This window comes from Phodopus roborovskii, unplaced genomic scaffold, assembly GCF_943737965.1.
Source record: "Phodopus roborovskii unplaced genomic scaffold, PHOROB, whole genome shotgun sequence".
NCBI classification, from domain to species: Eukaryota; Metazoa; Chordata; class Mammalia; order Rodentia; family Cricetidae; genus Phodopus; species Phodopus roborovskii.
This window is the reverse complement of record NW_026126511.1, coordinates 29398797-29416805: the sequence shown is the minus strand read 5'-3', so window position 1 is coordinate 29416805 and position 18009 is coordinate 29398797. Positions and strand designations below refer to the sequence as shown.

The 18009-nt window shown below is 39.6% G+C and overlaps 1 protein-coding gene across 1 annotated transcript in view; it reads right to left on the bottom strand.

The window, feature by feature from the left end:
- Positions 1 to 1273: 1273 nt before the first annotated feature.
- The window catches only part of Diaph3 (diaphanous related formin 3), a 435882-nt gene continuing 419146 nt past the window's right edge, over positions 1274 to 18009 (bottom strand). Inside the window, exon 28 of the mRNA XM_051195312.1 lies at positions 1274 to 2222. Coding sequence (XP_051051269.1) covers positions 1963 to 2222 — 260 coding nt within the window. The 3' untranslated portion in view covers positions 1274 to 1962. The remainder of the gene's footprint in view (positions 2223 to 18009) is intronic.

The window sequence follows — 18009 nt, the reverse complement described above, 5'->3', positions numbered from 1 at the left end:
TTGTTACTGCTTAGATTATGTTTAGAAACAGAACCACAGCACCTGTCCTTAAAGGCCACTGCTAGAGTTTTCGAGCCCAGTTTGGCTAAAGGAGGATTATGGGTTTGAAAACCCTAACCATTCCCACAGCCCTTAGTTAAGTAGCATAGAAAGAGGAAGGCTCTCCAACAGAAAGTGAGCTGGCATTCAACTTCTCACTGAAGTTCTCCAGCCTATCACTCTGGTGCATTCAGAACCACATCTTGCCATCCGGGGGTAAGGGGGTACAAGGGAGGGAGGGAGAGAGGATGGGAGAAAGAGAGAGGATGTGTGTGCTGGGGCTGTACTGCCAGGTTCAGCCACTGCTGCTGCTCTGTAGTGGGAGCCTGGCCTTCCTGGTTCAAGGCTGTCTGTAGCTCTTCCAGACATGCGGTGGGGCTAGTCTGCTCCATTGCGGCCTTCCTCAGCCCTTAGGTTTTTCACCCTCATTTCCTTTTACTTGTCAACTTCTCCCTCCTGGCTGCTCAAGTATCCAGTGCTTACCCGGTCTTGTGTGTCCAAGTTATCTGCCTTCATTTCCCTTTCTGAAATGTTCAAGTCTTGGTAAAATCACATCAAAAGAGATACAATTCCTTCATTTGATTTTTTTCCCCTAATCAAAATACTTTCTGCTTTGCTGCCATCTCTTATCTGCTTTAAAAAAAAAAAATCAGCTTAAATTCTTTTTTTTTTCCTGATTATTAAGATTCGTTTTTCAAGAAAACAGGAATTGCAAATGGAGGGTGGAATGCACGCTGTAGTACTTTAGGGCCGAGTTATTTCCCACAGGCTATGGATAAGGCTTCTTTGATATTTATGAACAGAGCTGGGCTCATATTACTAATTAATTGTATTAACTTGGAGCTGAAAGGAGGTGGCAACTTAAATAAGGACATCAAATGCAGTAGACCACACCAGATTAATTCCAGATAGCTGCCTTTCACCTGAAACTTAAAGAGCATTTACTCATTACAAATAATAAAGCACAAGAGAGTTTAGACCAGAGTCTGCCTCCCCTGCATCCACAGAAGATGTGCAAGAGAAGAAAGACATATTTTAGTGCAAGCAGCAAGTTTATTTTCTTTGATAAGGAATTAAGAAAGGAATGATACCAAGTGATGTGCAATCGAAACAGTTGCATATGGAAACTTTCCTTGAAACACTCAGATGGTTCCTACAATTATTGATTGTCAACTTAAATTGAAATTTTTAAAAAATAAAAAATTATTTTTTGGGAAATTCAGCATGTTAATTTTCTTCCAGAGCCATAATTACTGAAGGTAAAAGTATTCTCTTAGCTAAGACCAAGAATGTGGGCCAATACTGTGATACTGTGTACAATCCAACTTTGTAAAATGTTGCAAAGAAAGTGCATACATTTCTACTGTATCCTTTTTGGAAATGTGCCTTTCAGTGTCAAGTTAACATGAATCAACACTGATGATAATGAGTGTACTGGTCATTACAGGTCTGACCCACAGTTATATGTTTTTGATGCTATACTGAAAACATTTGGGCCTATACAGAGAACAAATATGGAATACATACAGACAAATACCATGTCTTCACCTTATTGATATTTCATTAATGTTGAAGTGGTAAATATTACACTCAGAAGGATGTCATTGTCTTAAAGACACACGGTTGAACACATAGCAGCCTCCTTGTTCTCCAAGGCAACATGTATAATTTAACCACAAATACAGAATAGATGAATACCAGGAGACAAAAAAAGCATTAAAGCCTATTACAATCTCGAATAAGTCAAAACTTCAAGTACATAGGAAAAGCATTGTAATCATGTATTTAGCTTTATTTTTCTAATATATATCATAATTTAAAACTATATAAAGTCACTTACATAAAAGCAACTTTTCAAGTGTTACAGCTGAAAGCATGGCTTTGTGTTGGGCTTAATCATTTTTTTTTTTTAACCAGTTTAATTTATAATGCTCGTAATCTTGCCAGCAGGGTTTCAACTTCAGGAACTGATTCGCTTTTAGAAACAGAGCCAAGAAGTTCCATTTCCTTTTTTCTGTTGCTTTCTGCATTACAGGCCTCCTTCTCGACTGCCTTGATCCTCCCTGTAGACTTATGAGTATCTAGATTATAATTAAGCTCCTTGGCGACTGGAGTCCTGGTGGAGTTGCCATTGATACTGTGGTGTGGACGTGACCCTTCTGTCAACTGCGCTTGCTGGTTTTCTACAGTAAGGAGAAAAGAAACATGAAACTTGTCAGTGTGAAAGCCAAGGTCCAGGTATGTTATAAAACATGGGTTTAATTATTCTCCGTAAATAAATCCTCTTGGAGAGACTAAAAATAGCCAGTAAAAGACAGATGCAAAATACACATGTGGAGGTTAAGAATCAATTAAATTCTAGAAAGAAACTGCTTATTTTCTTCTTTTATGCTGAAATACCTGTGACCAGGAAGGACATTGTCAGAGTTTTGTCCTATGTTTCATTCAGGATTTAGGTCAAACACGAGTGAAATGGAGAGGCCTTCCGTAACCATTTCAGAGGGGCCTGATCATGATCACCCGGTTCCATCCCCTTATCTTTTCCTGAACAGCATCATGGCAATCACGCGTGCCATTTGTCTGCTTACTTGTCCACTGGGTGTCTTTTCACTGGAAGGCATGCTCTACAGAATAGGAATGCTAGTTTAAATACTGTAGTTTCAGCATCTACAATAGCTCTGGGCAAACTAAGTGTTCAGTAAACACACTGGGTAACTACATAGTCTGCATAGATTTGACCCAACAGAAGAATTGGATGAAGATTTTCTTTATGGACGAAAGAATCTCCTAAGTTGAAAAGTTAAAAAAAAAAAAAAAAATCCTTAAAAGAAATAACGAAGTTGTCAGGCAAACTCTATTTCTTAGCAAGCCAAAATTATATAATTTTGTCAAAATGAAATTGAGTAGCATATCCATGTCCACTTATATATCCATTCACACATACACACATCCATACTGGCAAGTAGCTGCAATCTTGACTCGGTAATAGGCAGTGCTTCAGTAGTGCTGGCTGATTAGTTTTCTTGGAGAGACCAGAAAGTTTTTCTAATTAACTGACCCTTCCCCATTGTACAACATTATGAATGACTCTCTCATAGACCTCCAACTTTTAAAAAGCACATAGCTTCAATATTCATGTAACCTTGAATAGGGTTTGAAAACGGCTCCAACAAACTTGACATGACATTTAAAGTTTTTTTGGTTATTCACTGAGAGATGTTCCATTATCCCAATAGTAATGACTTTGGAGCACAAGCAGTCACTCATGACAGTGTGTTTTATGTGAGCACTGAAAATTCCAACCGAAAACAGCTTGTACATTAAAAGGTGGCTGCTGAAGATATTTACTGCACTGTCATTTCCTGACCAGGGGCTTCCAGTGATGGATGAGTATTTTACACAGTTTCCTGGACAATCTCTACAAATTTTAGAAGTATGATCAGCTTTTAGCTGTTGGAAGAAAATAAATACACTTTTCTTATCACGTTCTCTATCAGGTGGGCAATTGTTACTCAAAAATCAAAATCTAGCAGAGCAGTGATTTTTTTCTTTGAGGGGTTTATGTGCTGCAGCTCATAGCACACACTCTGTGCCTGCAGCAAAGGACACACGGGCATGGAGGTTCCGCAGCTCCCATGGACACATAAATTAATTTTATCTTGTATCCACCATCTTCCCCCAAAAGGTGTGTAGAAAGTGCATTTGTAGCTAAGTGCTGGTTTTCTGTCAGTGTACTGCCCATTCCCAAATCTTCGTATCAGCCCTGGTCATTTGTATGCTACTCCATCATGACACTTCTAACAAACAAGGTTGTTTTGCTACTGGCAAAACCTAGTTAAAATCCTGGATTACTGAGATTATACTGGCAAGAATATGGATCTGATACACAAGAAAATCATAAAGTTTCACGATGTCTATAGCTAAACACGATCAAGGCCAATTCTGTATGTGGAAAAGTAAGAATAAAAAATAACATGGTATTTTAGGTGTGAAATCTGATCTTAGATGGATAATCCAATCCCAGTGAGTCTCAGATTCTAAAAATAAATCTCAAAAAGTGGCGGTGGGCGGCTCCTATATGGCAATCCTTACTGTCCTAGTAAGGGTAACTGCTGCTGTGATGAAACACCATGGCCAAAGCAACTCGGGGAGGAAAGGGTTTATTTGGCTGACACTTCCACATCTCTGTTCATCGCTGAAGGAAGTCAGGACAGGAAGTCAAACTGGGCAGGAACCTGGAGGCAGGAACTGGCGCAGAGACTATGGGGTGGCGCTGCACTGGCCTGCTCCTCATGGCTTGCTCAGCCTACGTTCTTATAGAACCCAGGACCACCAACACAGGGATAGCACCACCCACCATGGGCTGAGCCCTTTCCTAGCCATCACTAATCAAGAAAATGCCCTACAGGTGGATCTCTGGGAGGCATTTTCTCAATTGAGGTTCTCTCTTTTCAGATGACTCTAGCCTGTGTCAAGTTGACATAAAACTAGCCAACACACTTAGCCTTCCTCCTCTTCTCAAAACCTACAGTAGCCACTCATCTGTCACTAGGATTTAGGGTTTACTTGAAGGCTCTGACTTGACTTTCCAGTGCTTAGCAGAGACAGCTGAAATGCTTGCTATCTTATGAACCTCCTGTATTTATTAAGCAGCACCTTGTTTATTTGTTGAACCATAAATATCACCACTGTGTTACAGACTGAGTAATGAAAGCAAAAGGGTTTGGTCATGCCCTTAGATTAGTTATTGAGTAAGTCAGTGGCAGAAGCCAGACCCTGTCTCAAGAGACACTGGAGCTGTCTTAGGCAAAGCTGAACACCTTTTAGTCACAGGAGAGTGCCAAGTAATTCAAAGCAGAGTCAGTCATTAAGGATAGTATCCGGAATCCGCACAGTAAGTTTGTAAAGCAGAGAGATACAGACAGAAACTACCTTATCAGAGTGTGTTCAATGACACAACATCATCCCTTTCTGTCCTGGTTTCAATGAAGTTGGTGACTGTGATTTCTAAAGATGACCCTCCTTGTACTGCAATATCTGACCCATTCATCCTACCATTTTCCTAGACAGCCATTTCATACCCTTTCTGCTCAAACCAACAGCATGTCTGTCCACTCTCATTGGGCCTGTTCATACAAACAAAGCATAAGGAAACTTCCACCGGAAGCTCTCCTTAATGTCTTCCTTCCTGTTAGGATGGATCTACGTTCTGCCATCCTGAGAACAGCCTTGAAGGTCTCACTCCTGCTATGGTGTTGACAGCCACGCCCATGGCAGTTGTACTCCCTACTGAATTGTCAAGGTTTAGCACTCCCCGTGATCATTCCTGTTCTGCCTAGTTCTATGTCAGTGTGAAGCAAGAGTCATTTGAAAGGAGAGATCCTCAATTGAGAAAATGCTTCCATGAGATCCAGCTGTAGGGCATTCGCCCCCAACCCCCCAGACAGGGTTTCTCTCTATTGTTTTGGAGCCAATCCTGGAACTCGCTTTGTAGACCAGGCTGGCCTCTAACTCACAGAGATCCACCTGCCTCTGCCTCCCAAGTGCACCACCAAGGCCCCATTTTTTAAATTGATGATGCAAGTGGAAGGGCCTAACCTATGGTGTGTGGTGCCACCCCTGGGCTGGTGATCCCGGGTTCTATAAGAGAATAGACAGAGCAAGCCATGAGGAGCAAGCCAGTAAGCAGCACCCCTCCATAGCCTCTGCCTCCAGTTTTTTCTCCCCAGTTTGAGTTCCTATCTTGGCTTCATTCAGTGATGGACTACAGTGTGGAAGTGTAAGCCAAATACACCCTTTCCTCCCAACTTAGTTGGTCAGAGTGTTTCAGCACAGCAATAGCAACACTAACTAAGACAACACCCCTCAGCATACAAGTCTGTTACGATAACTCCAAAGTCGAGAAAGAACTTTCTATTTGTTTTCCCTTCTGCCCCAGTGCTTGGTTCCTTTAAAAGAAAAAATCCTTTCAAGGAACCAAGTTCTTGTCTCTGTTCTTCCCATCACTTTCCTCTTGAGCCCACACTCACGCGTTTGCCATTTTGCTCTTTGCAAAGAGTGGTCTGTGTGTTGAGGAAAAGGAGGACAACAGCTACTTGGGAATCTCTGCCTACCAACAGCATCCTCAGTGCCCAGTATAGCCCCAGGTGTGTCTTTTTGTGCTTCGGTGTTTGAACATCTCTGGAGGCTTAGGTCAATAACAAGTGGGCCAAGGCAAACCAAAACATTTAGATCCTTTTCAGAAACTCAAAATGGCTGGGGGTTTGCCATTGGGATGAGATAAGAGAATAGCATGGCATTTGACACTGTGAGGTTTCAGAAACAAACACTTTCATGGGAACCAACAGGTAAGATGTTATGAAAAAGGCAGAAGCCAGCCAAGGGACCACAAGAAATACAAAGTGGGCAAAGCCCCTTAAAGGGAAGAGCTTGCGGCCCTGTTAGCAGTTCTGGGATAGCCGTGTTCCCCTCTCTGCACCCTGACAGCCCCCCATCCTGGCTCTTACTTTCAGTTTGCATTACATTTTTACATAGTTGACTTTCAAGCAACACAGTGGGGTGGCAATTCTGTAAGTCTGAATGCATAGGTTAGAAGAAGCGTAAGTAAAATATAATTTGATGTGGGAGGCTTCCATCCTTGACAGGTGCAGTTAGATGGTTATAAATACAATATGACACACTTGGACATGCGGACTCAATGAAAGGTGAGGCTGGTGTTACAATAAAAAGACACACATTCTATTTATTCTCCATAGAAATCTTTGCCAGCACACATTTTATACTGGAAACAATATACTAAGGCAAAATAAGATTACTGCTTAATTTTCTAAAGGGAGTACTGTTGTAATTTTATGAATCAAATCCTGGGCTTTCCTTTTTTTTCCCTTTTAAGATACTACAATTGATGTCTGTGTATGACTGTCTAGGACCCCTGCCAATACTCTGGGCCACTGGTAATGGCAGCACAGATAGGCAAAGAGCCAGTTACTATTCTTAGTATTAAACTCATAAGGGATCCACAGATTATGTATTTGGAAATAAGCAGTGTAAGAATTCATAATATTTTGCTTTAAAATAGGAAGACTCACTAATTTCATTTTAACTCCCCATATGCGTTTTCCTGTGAGTGAATCAGGGAGCCCACCATACCTTTACTCCGCTCTGTGAATTAAAAGTTGGACTGATGGAAAGCTGAATTGATCTTAAATGCAGAAAGCCCACTGGACATAAACATAAGAATGAAGGCTGTAAGCAATACCCCGTGTTGGGTTCCATATGGTGTTTGGCAGAATATAGATTTAAATGATAACAACATTAAAAAACCTTCAACACCCTGCACTAACATTCCTTTTGCTTCCCCCAAAACACAAAGACATGAGAATGTAGGAAAGATGCTGGCAACACACACACACTCACACACACACACACACACACACACACACACACACACACACACACACACACAAAATTTGGCACCTAAATGAAGTATTTTAGCCAACACCCCAGCACATGACCCTTAGGGAAATCATCCCCATTGCAGTGAATACCAGTTATGGTTCAGAAAGTCTCCTCCCTTTAAATCAGTATCCATCCTCCATCACACTGTGGTTCTAATGGGCACTGGCTTCTTAGGAGTGCCAACTCTATGAAGAGAAGTGAAATTGAGCTTCTGCCTTTTGCTGCCAGTGGCAAGCCTGGGACAATTTTGACTGGAGGAGGAATGTAGAACGCTGGAATCCCAGTGTGACCTCAGTGACTTTTGTTCTGGAAACTTGGTGTCTTTTCACAATTCCTTACCTTTGCTCTTAACTATTACTTTGATCTACTAAATAGCTGTGTTGTTTCACCTCAACAGCAGCTTTATTAGGGGACAAGGAGTGAATAACACATAAATGTCTTTTTTAAGGCACCACTGGGTATGCACAATAGTAAAGTATATGACAAATATATGTTTTTAATCTATGCGATAACTAAAGTTAGTGCTGGCTGTCAGTAGTCCATAACTCTGAGGTTTCCTTACTGTTGATTTACTGTTATTATGAGTAGTTGTCTCCCCATGGATTCTTTTTGCTCTTTGACTTACACACACACACACACACACACACACACACACACACACACACACACGTGCATGCAGAATATACATAGAAAACACACACCCACAATGATAGAAGTGTAAAAGGTCATTTTATATGGCTAAAATCTGTAGAAGTACCAAGTCAGTCACCAGAAACCAACTGTGTAAAAGCATACAGCCGAATGCACTCCCCATTCAAACAATAGAGAAATCTCTGGATTGAGAAGGTAACTCCTAAGCTAGTATGGTTTTTGTAAAAGTTCATATACACAGTAGACTTTTTCATCTCACCATCTCACCAAAATCAGCACAGCTGCCTTGCCAGGCTCAGTGATGGGTAGGTCAGAACTGAGTTTATGACTGGAAGGAGTCTTCTAAGGGCCCAGGTTCAGAACAGGAAGCCCAACCCCTTTCACTTAAAAACAATGACATTGGAAAGACTTCATCTTGCTGATAGATCATGGGTTGGGTTCCTGTTGCTCAAGTTTTAGCAATCCTATGGGTTTTGATTTGCATCCCTGACAACAGAGCTTCAATGGTGTTCAGTATGGGACCGCTACTCATTTCAACACAAGCACTCTAGCACAATTTCAAGGTACACACACTCAAACCAAGCTCCCATGTGCAAAGCACTATCCTGTTCCTTCTAGCTCAGCGAGTCCAACCATCATCTCTGTTTACTAGTCCTAGTGCTTACAGCTACCTGGGACCACCATGTTTGTGATCACTGACGTGTGGCTTGGTAGGTAAGCACTATGCATTACTAAAACTGCCTGTCAGGTAGCAGACGGTAACAATTTGATCAGTTACCCTTGTGTTTTATGAGGGAAAGTTCTGAGAAACAGCAGGATGAGGTTAGACAGTATAATTACTAACAAAAAAAATATCACTTGAAAAATACTTTAGATTTGTATTTGTGTGTGTGTGTGTGTGTGTTTAGTTCTAAACAATAAGCATTGACATCTCAATGTTATTGAAAAAGAAGGCTTAGAGAAGTCCATGTGCTGCCAAGCCCATACTGTTTTTGCCATTTGTTTTTGGAGAATTCCATCCAAATCTTAGGACGCCATGTTTTCGGAGGCCACAACAAACACATACTTAGAAGTGGAAAGAACACTTACTAAACTGAAGGGTGTTAGGGGAGTTGAGTCTCTGTGGGAATCACTTAGGTACAATGGAAAATGACCAGTTTAATAGTTATTTCTCTGAACCCATTTATAAATAGCATCTGAGAATGTACTTTTACATAGCTCCCTTTGTTTATATTTTATATACTTTCTAATTCCACATCAGATATTTCAAATGCACAGATGTTTATTCTGAATGGGTAACTTGGGTATTTCTATTCCATTTCATTTTGATTTATAGAATCATGTAATATAGAGTGGTGTATTCTGTGCATTGGAAAGACCGTAGTTACTTGGCAGAACCATCTATCCAATGCTTAAATTCCATTTGTTCAGCTTGAAAATGGTTTGCTTAAGATTGAAGACCTTCAGTCAGATCCTGAAAATCTCATAACCATAAGGCAATATATTCCCCTTTGGGCAGTTCTACAAAGAACACATATTTATTTATCAGTATTGGTTCCCATGAAATTTTTGTCACTGACTCTACTGATTTCCTACCGTGAAAAATTTTAGGGCTCTATTAAATAAAGGAAATTCCTTTTCTGTATACCAGTCTGCCAAGTATTTGAAAACAAATCAGCCAAGCAAACAACCAAAAACAAAAACAAAACAACTCCCCAAACAATTACTGCTTCTTTAAGCTAAACAGTATAGTTTCTTAATTTGTAGTGATCAGAGGTGAAATTCCGAATAAGAGAATTCACTGACTAACTCAATAAATGTTCAGCATTCCATGCTAGTTGCTAATTCTTTGATATATTTACTACACTGCAATTTCTGCTAGGAGCACACAGAATTGCATCTACTTAACAGTTCAAAATTCTGAAAGAAACATCAACAAGGAGGTTCTATACTATAAAACAATAATGTGCACAGAAGCCTGATTACAACCTGTAGGCTCAGTAACTGTTCACTGTCACCATATACTCAACAAAGGGGGACATGCTTAGAAAAATCTGATTGTAATTGAGAATTGTATCTCACCATACATTTGTGTTCATATAAAAATAATATTTGATGACTATACATGAACAAGCCACCTTTTCTTTTCAGGCGATCACTATACATAGTATATTAGCTATACCCTAACATAGCAATATGTTCAGGTAGTAAGAAAACTACCTCATATGTCATTGTGAGACAATTTGTCTGAAAATGGACTCCACAAAGGTGGGTGTGTGTTTTGTCCACTTGACTGCTTCCATACCCACCCCCTTAGCCCGTCTCAGCACAGGTGCTTTAATCATTATTTACGGAGTTACTGAAATTATCAGGGCACAGCTTTATTACCTCCCCTCACTTAACAGTTGATAATAATCTACTCCAGAGAAAATACTTTGGAAAAATAATAGCTGCATAAAGACTGACCTATGACATAACATTTTGATTTAATGTATCTATTTCTTGTTTTCTGGCTCCTTGAAGACCCAGCATTGACTCCAGGACGACACTATCAATAGAGGGACAGTAAAAATCACAATTGGGCTATATGCGAAATATAACAATTTACTGAAGCCATACTACTTACTGAAAAAAAGGTAAAATAATTTTAATTAATGAATAATATTATTTCCAACTTGAAGAGAAGAACAGTGACTTCCCCAAATTTTTAACACAGCTTTTTTGGTTTTCATTGGTTACAAATAAAATATTATTTTATAATTGTAGCATACCTTGTTTCCACTAGTCTTATTTCAGGAGCACAAGAGCTAACTGCAGTTGGCAGCTGCCCTGGTACACACATAGATGCAGAACTTCTAACAGTGTTGATCAACTTGCAATGTTCTGGTGGTTGGAGATCTTGACAGAAAATATCTGAGGAGTAACCTTGTCTCAAGGTGTATTTTGACTGCAAGAAAGCCAATTATTGTCCACAGCAGTGGTTCCCAACTTTCCTAAAGCTACGAGCCTTTAATACACTTCCTCATGTTGTGGTGAGCCCCAACCATAAACTTACTTTCATTGCTACATCATAACTGTAATTTTGCTATGTGATGAATTGTAGTGTAAATCTCTGTGTTTCCTACTGGTCTTAGGTGACCCCTGTGGAAGGGTTATTCAACCCCCAAGGGGTAGCAACCCATAGGTTGAGAACCAGCGTTGTGGTTAAAGAAAAAGTCACCCAAACCAAGATTTTTAGCTCGCTTCTGCATGGACTAATAAACGCAGCTTTGTTATATGTTCACAGATTTTATACTGGTCATAGTACCTTATCAAACAGAAATGTGTTATTCAAACTCCATATAGAAAAAAATTGCAGATACCAATATATTTTTAATATTGAGAGGAAAGCCTTCCCTAATATGGAGTCATCAATAAAGCAAAACTACTGATGGAGTCAGGTATTGCTGTAGGATGCAATTCTATGAAAATACCTTGCATTCAAAGAGACTGAACTTTTGCTAGACCACACAGCCAAGTTAATAATACACCTTGAGATCACTTAAGACTTAGCTGCAATCCTACTGCATACTCAATCTTTTAAAGTTGAACCTGCCTATAGAGAACAGTGTAACAACCAGCCTTAATTTCCTATGCTTTGGATTTTCCAGGAGGTCGGTTTTTTTTTTTTTTTTTTTTTTTTTAAATTTAACAACCTAAGGTACAGCACAGCTTTAACCTTAAATTATACTCTTTCATGCCACTAACTGGGAGTAATGTAAGTGTGCTGTGGTAATCACTTGTTGTAGATATCCAACAGGTTGAAGAAAAATCTTATATAATAACCATCCACCACAAATGTTGCAAAAAACATGTGGATATAAGATGATGGTGTCTGCAGGTTTTGTTCACTATCCTGGGTCAGTTGGGATCAGGAAAATAACTTCTTTCTTTGAAAAACCTCTGCTATAAATGTCTGTGATGTCTCTTTCATTCCATTCCCACATAATGCTTTCGGTATTGTTCAATAAACCAAGAGCAAAGCCCTTCATATAGGGACAGACAGTCAAACAACAGACAGACACATACAACAGACAGGTCACAGATAGGCCAGTACCCTCTAACTACAGGCTTATGAGAGACCCAGTGAGAGAAGTGGATTATTCAAATTAAAATGTGGGTTTGCTCTTGGCCAAATTAATCCAAGACGAAATGCCTTGCTTTCATTCCTTAATGTGACACCAGTCCATTCCGAAGTCTCTGAAATTATTTTCAATATGTTATTATCTATAACTCTGTAGAGAGCCACCGGTGCCATTCCCGAAGATGGCACTGGTTTCCTGTCCATAAGCCAGCAAGGCGCGGATGTGCGATCCACGTCATGGGGTGACCGTTACGAGCGTTGCGGGCTGCAACTGTCAGTAACGGACACAGCTCCTCTATATAAGCAGAGCCCTTTTTCCTCCTCGGGGTCTTCCCTCAACTTGCTGTAATGAGCCGCGCAATAAACATAGCTGCAGAAGAATCCTGTTGTTGAGCGTCGTTCTTGCAGGCAAGGCGATAGCGCTTGACATAACTCACATTACAAAAGGAAAAGTAACAGGGTGAAAGACAGCAATGATCCAGTGTATAGTGCTTCACTCTAATCTTGTCTTGTGTACAGATGAACAGTTAGACAGTCTAAGAAGCTTGGATTTTGTGAATGGGAAAATAGACAGAAAGTAAAATCATACTCATAGAATTTGAATTCTAATACTGACATATCTTCTGTTGCCACAGTCCATTTTTACCCAGCCTCCTAAGCACAAGGAGACCTGGTTGCCATTTAGGGATTTTTGTGTTACTACATACTTTTGCATAGCATGGAAGCCAGAAGTACCTAATTAACTGAACATGATTCTCTTCCTTTGCAAATGAAGTTGGTTTTTTCTTGCTTGACATTCTATTTGTTAGAGCAGGAGATATGTCAGGGTAATGGTTAGCTGCCCTTGGTAAAAGCTGATAGATAGCCTGGCCTGTTTTGATTGTCCCTTTCATGGCTTAGTGGTGTTAACTTTCCCCGGTACCAAGTCTGGAACAGTTTCTGAGACTTCAGACACATACATATACTTCAACAAAAGGGATGGAGAGGGGATACAGATTTGACTTGACTTGTAGATACCACCTGCAAGGGAACAGCTCAGGTTAGACCACCCCCATCTCCTAGTCCCAGGATGAAAACAGTAAGTCCCTTGACAACCTTCCTCAATCACCACGGTTACACCCTTCTCCCTGAAGGGCAATTTTGTAAGGTGACCCTAAGCAAAAGTGATGATACATTCTGAATTTCTCTGAGCGCATAACCCACACAGACTGCCCTATCTGTGACCAAAAAAGGAAAACAAATCTAGCAAACACCTTGAGCACCCATTATATTCTACTCCAAAGAGGCTGATTTTAAAAGTAATTTGGGCGATAGCTGTTGTTCTAAATATCTCACTTTGTGTTTTTTTTTTTTTTTTTGACATTAAGGTCTGCATCCTGTAACAGGGCTTTGTTTGACACCTTTAAGCAAAAAAAAAAAAAAAAAAAAAAAAAAAAAAAAAAACCAACAACAACAACAACAACAAAAAAAAACATTAACTGCATTAACTGGTATGAACTACAAGGTAATATAGTGGAAAGTATAATCTCAAAATCATAGAAATGGCCAACAGCTGTATGTCACCACAAATACAGATGGAGAGCATAACTGATGGTAAATGTATGCTCGTTTCTAGAGCATACAGATCCATGGCTCTGGGTGCTGGCTGCAGTGTACCTGGTATTTAAACTACAATCTGAACTTGGATTGTTTTGGCTCAGCTAAAAAACACTGACCTTCATTTTAAAGATGAGATTTTTGATCAGCAAAAAGGACCCTTTCTTCAAAGCTGCTCCTTCTTAATGAGGACAACAGCGAAAGGAATTGGTCAGCGTCACTTCAGTTATTTTCTTGCAAATAAAATGGCTGGTTTGCTTTCTATGAAACCCCAGACTGCACTGGGACCTCTGAAAAATTGCTTTCTGTAAAGAGCTCATTTTTAATGCTTCCTTGGCTACATCTGAGCTTTCTAAGACTCCGTGGACACACAAACAGATCGGACCACACAATTCCCTCTTTCCGTTTACTGCTATAGATTCCTGCCTCAGGCTTTTCTTGCCAGCAGGGACTGTTAACTCAAAGACTTGCTTCCACTCTCTTCCTGGGGCTTTGGAACACCTCCTGTCTCTATGGTAACACAAAACACAAAGCACTAGAAATGTACCATACAGTGGGAAGGAAAAAAATCAGAGTACAGTATTCTTGGTAACATTGAAGAAGGCGCCGACAGCAGGCAGACAGAAAAGGAGGAAGGATGGGTAATTGTCCCTTGTCCTACTCATCAGGCAGTCTCTCAGAAGAGCTACACAGGCCAGCACAGGAGACACCTTGGAGTCTATGGAACTGTATAATCCACATGGTATTTGAAATTAAGAAGAATGTACTGGCGAGCCACAATAGTCACACATTCCCAGGAATTCACAGTTCATTTAACTACTGACAGAAATAAGTTCTCTGTCAAATAAGCCCCCACATTTACATGCTATGAAAGACATTCACATTGACATCTAATAAATACATTCTAAATGCTTTCAAATACATTGCAGGGAACACTAAGAGTCACTAATCTATGTACAACAGTTCTACAAATGAGTTTAGATTTACGCTCAGCTATGTTCCTCCATCTTTATCAGATTAATTAAAGCCACTGAACATTCCTCTGGATTTAGTGATTGTATTTTCTGCTATATTACTCCTTATTTCATACCTGTTAATGGTTTTGCTTAAGGCATCATGCAAGGTCCTGTTAAGGGGTCAGGGAGACAGTAATACAAAGAAGAAAAATACAAAAAATTTTGCAGTATGATGTACTTTAAAGATAATGCATAAAATGAACTTTGCACAGCAAAATGCTTTCTTTTTAATTGTTTGCTGCAGTTAAATATCTTTTAGTCTTTTGGAGTAAGATACTGTAATAAATGCGGTTTTGAATAACTAGAAGGTTCAGATCTCTAAATTATTGGTCAATTTCAACCTGTTCCCTGGATATAGACAGCATTTTTAAAGTTTGTCTCAGAAATATTTGTGTGATTAAAACTTCAAGCATTTGAAGAAATAAATTGAAAAAGATATAGAGATGTAATGATCCCCCATGTTCATGGATCAGTAAGATTAATAAGAGTAAAAATGCCATTCTACCAACGGTATTCTAAGGATTCATCACATTTCTCATCAACATTCCAACACAATTGTTTAAAGACCTCGAAAATACAACTTGCAACTTCATATGAACAACAACAACAATCAAAGAAAACCAGGGTAGACAAAGCATGAAACCAGACACAACAAAACTGATACAAGACAAAGTGGAGAAAGCCTTGACTGCACTGGCACAGGAGACAACTTCCTGAACATAACACCAAGAGTGTATGCACGAACATCAACAACCAATAAATGGAACCTCATGAAACTGAAAAGCTTCTGGGAGGCAAAGGACACTGTCAATCAAGCAAACAGGCAGCTTAAGGAATGGTGGAGTATCTTTTTTTTTAACAATTCCACATCCAATAGAGATCAAATATCCAAAATATGTAAGGAACCAAAAAAAAAAAAAAAAAATGGATGTTGAATGCTGTGGAATAACCCTTGGTACATTATGGATATATATTACTCTCATTGGTTAATAAAGGAATACCTGTAAAAAATTAAAAAAAATATATAAAGTTAAAAGAACATGTCAATATATATGAGTATTAATGAAACCAACTTGAAAATATTTAAGAAGTCCCCACATGTATACATCATGAAAGACATTCACATTGACACCTAATAGGTACACCCTAAATACTTTCAAAACATTCAATGCAAGTCTATGCAACCCTGCCTGGCACTGTTACTGGAAGCTGACTATGAGGATGAGGTCTCCTGGGGATGGGTGGAGACTGCTTGGTTATGGCTGCTCCATTTCCGGTACCTGCCTTCACAGTGGAACAAAGTTGGCCCTGAGTCCATTCTTTGAAAACTGCCCTCTAACATTAGACTAGTGTAGCTTCAGGGAAGCTAATCTTAACTTGTAGAACTCTTACTTCAAGAGTTCACATTTCCTTCCCTATTCTTTCTCTTCAAAACATCCAGTAAACTAAGATGTATCTACAGTTTCAGCCACTAGAGGTCAGCCAGTTACACCTGTCACTAATGGCTTTCAGTGGTCATTATCGGATACTGAGTAACTTTCTGTGATTTTAAAAACCACCCCTTTACAACCATCACATTTGCTGATTATTTTGTTTCTAGAGATCTTTTTTGCATGGTACTGATTTCACATATTGGCTTTCATTTTATCTGGAAGAGGAAAAAACAAAAAACAAACACGGTGATGAGTGGGTCTTTGCAATTAATGGGGGTCTCATAATGTAAGAGCTGAGCATAGAAGAAATCTGTGCAGTTTTACCAAGTCCATTTGGTGGTGGAACCTTAGTGAACTCCCCAGTCATTTCACTCTTGAACTTCTTGAGCATTTCTTCTAAGTACAGACCAAGCTTATGCATTTACATACCTATATATTAATGATTAATTACAATGGGTGAAGTCACTCATCTGTCTAGCGAGATTTTACTACATGATTCGCCAGGTATATTAATGACACAATTATGAACTACAACAGAATACACAGAGAGAGTTCAGATTTAACAAACTAGAGTTCTAACACAATGATATTCACTTTTTCAATGTCTTTCCAATAAAACAGCTATAAGCATTTCCCCTTATTTTAGGCTGTTTTAAAAAGGCTGGCAATAAAAATGACATTGGGCAACTCAAGTACACATTCAATGCCAGGTGGGTACACATGTACATGTGCCATATTTGGATTCCCTATTTGGCTGAATAACGTTTGGGGAAGGAGATTTTAAATTGGGTAGAAACTTACCCAGGCATCAGGAAGACTGGGTACCTGGCTGCAAACCATAGTGCTACTGCTTAAAGAACATGTATGACAGTAAATGCAGAAGGAGAGACATGTAGCCTCCCTGTGTATTAGTGTGAGGAACCAAGAGGGAACTGGGAGACTGTTGGTCTTTACCTACACCCTTTGTGACAAATACTTTAAAACTATTGAGCTCTCTAGCGGGAGACAACCAGGAGGATTTATTTCCAGGGATTGTGCTCGAACTGTGTCGGGTACTGTCTGTTCCAATCTATACCTGCTGCCGTGGAGCTAAGACACTCACAGACGAAGCAAACCCACAGTGCAGGTTTGACAGTGTACAAGAGAATACTCAGTGACATTACTGCACATAACCTTTTATTTTAATAAGTACTACTTGTGTCAAACGGAAGGTTCAGAGTTTGAAAATCACTTTCTAATTTTTCAAATTCAGTGAGATAATCACAAAAAGCCTTGCCTTGTTTTAAATGCTAAAGCTTTAGCCTAGTGTTTTCTCACCAGCAATCAGTGTTGGATGAAACTCCTTTTAGAAGATGATGCAATTTCATAAATCATTTTATCTGTGTTTATCCAATCAGCCTTTCTGATCATTTAGTGTCTCTGAAGTCACACCACTATTCCCTCCTGATGGCCATAATGCCACCTGCCACTAACCTGCCACTGCTTTTCCCTCTCATGTTTATGTCTTGATCTGCTTGCTACATGTTCAGTAACAAGGACACAGGCGATTCAGCGTCTGCGTTCATTCTGTTCCTTGTGGTATTAAAAACAGAAGTTTTCATGGTTCTGTGTTATAGCTAAGAATACACTATGGACAGTATGCTTTTGCTCATTTATCAGAATATACAGTGCCTGTCCAGCTAGTTGACCTTGG